Source organism: Physella acuta, unplaced genomic scaffold (assembly GCF_028476545.2).
Source record: "Physella acuta isolate Inbredline_101_S28 unplaced genomic scaffold, ASM2847654v3 ptg000010l, whole genome shotgun sequence".
Lineage (NCBI taxonomy): Eukaryota > Metazoa > Mollusca > Gastropoda > Physidae > Physella > Physella acuta.
The window spans coordinates 113,425-116,783 of record NW_026731530.1 but is presented as its reverse complement, the minus strand read 5'-3'; the positions used below and the strand labels follow the sequence as shown (position 1 = coordinate 116,783).

General features: G+C 39.0%; 1 protein-coding gene across 1 annotated transcript; it reads left to right on the top strand.

The window, feature by feature from the left end:
* The first annotated feature begins 576 nt into the window (after positions 1 to 576).
* Positions 577 to 1,160, top strand: LOC131931005 (dynein light chain 2, cytoplasmic-like). The gene has a single exon (XM_059287720.1). The coding sequence runs from the start codon at positions 704 to 706 to the stop codon at positions 971 to 973; it is 270 nt and encodes an 89-aa protein (XP_059143703.1). The 5' UTR covers positions 577 to 703; the 3' UTR covers positions 974 to 1,160.
* Positions 1,161 to 3,359: the final 2,199 nt, after the last annotated feature.

Genomic DNA, 3,359 nt, shown 5'->3' with positions numbered 1-3,359 from the left:
TAGTGGTTGCGTTTTGATTTGGTTCGTTTTTGTTCTTTCTTTTTTCGTTTTTGTTTTTTTTTGTTTGGGTTTGTATTTGTGTTTTTGGTTGGTTTTGCGTTTGGATTTGGTTTGTTTTCGTTTGCTTTTTCGTTGTTTTTTTTTGGTATTGGTGTTTGTGGTTGGGTTTGTTGTTAGGTTTTTGTTTTCGTTTGTTTTTTCTTTGTGTTTGTATTGGTGTTTGTGGTTGTGGTTGGGTTTGTTGTTAGGTTTTTGTTTTCGTTTGTATTTCTAATTGTGTTAGCGTTATGTTTGCGTTTTGTTGTTTTGGTTGGTTGTGGTTTGGGTGGGCAATGCCGGGTTTATGATGATTTCTAAACACACAGGTAATGGTCTTTAACGGAAAGGTTTTTCACAGAAGCCAGAGCAGGGCCTGGCCGGGACGGCTAGTATATATATATATTAACCTCATATGACAATAAACGCCCACCGGGAGATTATGTTGTTAGTTTAATAACCAGCATCAAGGATGTAAAAAAGTCTTTCACTTTATTTTCCTCGTTCTTTATTTTAACAATGGAAAGGAAATTCTTTCACATTCATCCGTTAGTCCTAGTCTAAAGAAGTTAAGGGAAAACCACATTAGCTTACTTATTGAAGACGATTTCAGCACGTCTTAAATTTAAAACAAACTTCAAGTTTGCATTCATATAACTAAGTAACCATGTCTGAAATTAAAGCCGTAATCAAGAATGCTGATAGGTCTGAGGATATGCAGCAAGATGCTGTGGACTGTGCTACACAAGCCTTGGAAAAATACAACATTGAAAAAGACATTGCTGCCTTCATTAAGAAAAAGTTCGATAAGAAATACAACCCAACATGGCATTGCATTGTTGGACGCAACTTTGGCAGCTACGTAACCCATGAAACAAAACACTTCATCTATTTCTACTTGGGACAGGTTGCTATACTGCTCTTCAAATCTGGATGAAGTGTTAAAAACTATTATAGACATATTTTATGGATTACTTCTTCTGACTGGAGTCCTAGATCTGTTCATCTCATTGAAACAAAAAATGCTGTGGCGGTGTTAAGATGAAGTGATAAAATTTATAAAGTTTGTTGAAATCAAGGACTACCTAAATTTTTTAAAATTGGAATGCCGTATGTTGAAATAAATTGATTTTCACAGTAAAAAAAAATAAAGGAAATTCTTCCCAACACAATCAAGCATAATGTGTCATCTGGTTAGCTAGGGTGGCCAAACGGTAACACGCTAGACTGCTACCCGAAAGTCTTGAGTTCGAATCCGTCTTCAAGTCAGTAGAGCATCCGTGAGTCCACCCAGCCCTGATGAGTACCTAACTCACGTTAAGGAAAGTAAAGACGGCTGAGCATAATGCTGACCACCCTATCCCTTCATATGCCGAGGTCTCTGAAACACAAATACATTCTACTTCATCTGCCCCACGTACGGTATAAGACAATCAGATGATGTAAGGTAGCTAGCAATATTTTTGTTTTGGGTGGGTAGGTTGTTCCGTCGTCTCTGACAATAGTATTAAGATCTTCAACAGGGTCGACTATTCGGATAAACAGTATCAGTGGCGCTCTAAAGAAATAAAGCAGGATTTAGCTCCCCTAATCTCTGATATTCACATTAAACAGAAAGAACTCGTATAGCTTTAACAGAGGAGTGGTAGGAAATTTTGTTAAAAAAAAGAACTATTAAAATTTAAACGTTCTTATATTATGCTGCTTTTTGAGAATGTGTTATAAAATTGTCACATTTTGAAAGTTTTGAGAATATTAAAGTACCAGTTCTGTTAATCGGAAATCGCTTCACTCTTTGAAAGATACCTACATATAGAATCTAACACTTTTGTATGAATTTTCGACCACCGAAGTGATGTGCTACTCAATTTATCGTGATTACACACATACACACAAATACGATTGAAAAACGGATCTTCTAATTGAGGAATGTGTAAACCTGTCTCGATTTAGATTTTATCATGAATCATAGTTCGTATATCGAATGTTCGTTCAGAAAAACATCGTTACTATTAAGTCTGCTGTGATTAAAGTTTATGCACATACATGTACGCGTATGTGACATATATTTAAATTATAGCTCTATGTAGGCCGACACTCACACACACACACACACTCACACACACATATATATATTCATAATTATATATATATATATATATATATATATATATATATATATATATATATATATATATATATATATATATATATATATATATATATATACTTTGTTTCTTGGGGGGGGGGGGTGAGACCACGACGAAGTGCCGCACCGGGTGACAACCGACCTAGCGACGTCACTGGCCCTTAATATCCTGCATTGCTGTTTGCATCACAAATCACCATTCCTATCCTGAATTGCCGTTCGCTTATCGAATGTCCGTTAATATTCCGAATCCCCGTTCGTATGACGATTCACCGTTCGCTTCACGAATCACCGTTCACCTCCCGCATAAATCTTTCAACAGCCGAGCTGGCGTACGAAACTTAAAACATTCCCACCTCGGGGTCGGTGACCCCCAACTCGGGATCTGTGACCCAGAGACCCACTGTCCTAGAATCCCACCAATTGTTCTGCCGCTGAAGTCAAACCAGTATGTCGAGCAAGCTGTTGTCGGTGCGGCCGTCTCACCACCCCGCTGGATTGGAAAAAGCCCACACAACATTTACATAAAGGTCTAGGAAATCTGTGATTAAGAAAGTTCGCGACGGGAACAAGCGGGTAGTAAATGAAAAGATAAAGGCAATTGGATACGGCGCGTCGCACGCTGCAAGCCGTTAAATGGTAATTAGCTTTTAACGGGAAGGAGTTAAAACGCAATTAGGGCTCGGGGGGTGACGCACCAGCTGGTTTTATGCAGAGGAGGGTGTGGGGGAGGGTTGGTTGGTTGGTCGGGGGATCTGGGCCATTGAACTTCATTGAAGGGTTGGGCTCCGTTAGTCGAAATCTGGGCCATCGAACACTTGGCCATCGAATAAAGAAATCTGGGACATTGAAGGGTTGGCCATCGAATAGAGAAAATCTGGGCCATTGAAGGGTTGGTCATCGAATAAAGAAATCAGGGACATTGAAGGTTTGGCCATCGAATAGAGAAAATCTGGGCCATTGAAGGGTTGGTCATCGCATAAAGAAATCAGGAACATTGAAGGTTTGGCCATCGAATAGAGAAAATCTGGGCCATTGAAGGGTTGGCCATCGTATAAAGAAATAAGGACCAGTGAAGGGTCGGACGTCGAGTAAGGAATTACAATAACAGAAGCGTTGCTATAGAGGCTATTTGGGTAAATTTAGGACTGTTATTTATAAAAAGAATATGTAA

Coding starts and splice junctions, on each gene's coding strand:
- LOC131931005 (XM_059287720.1), top strand. CDS start 704: ATGTCTGAAATTAAAGCCGTAATCAAGAATGCTGATAGGTCTGAGGAT.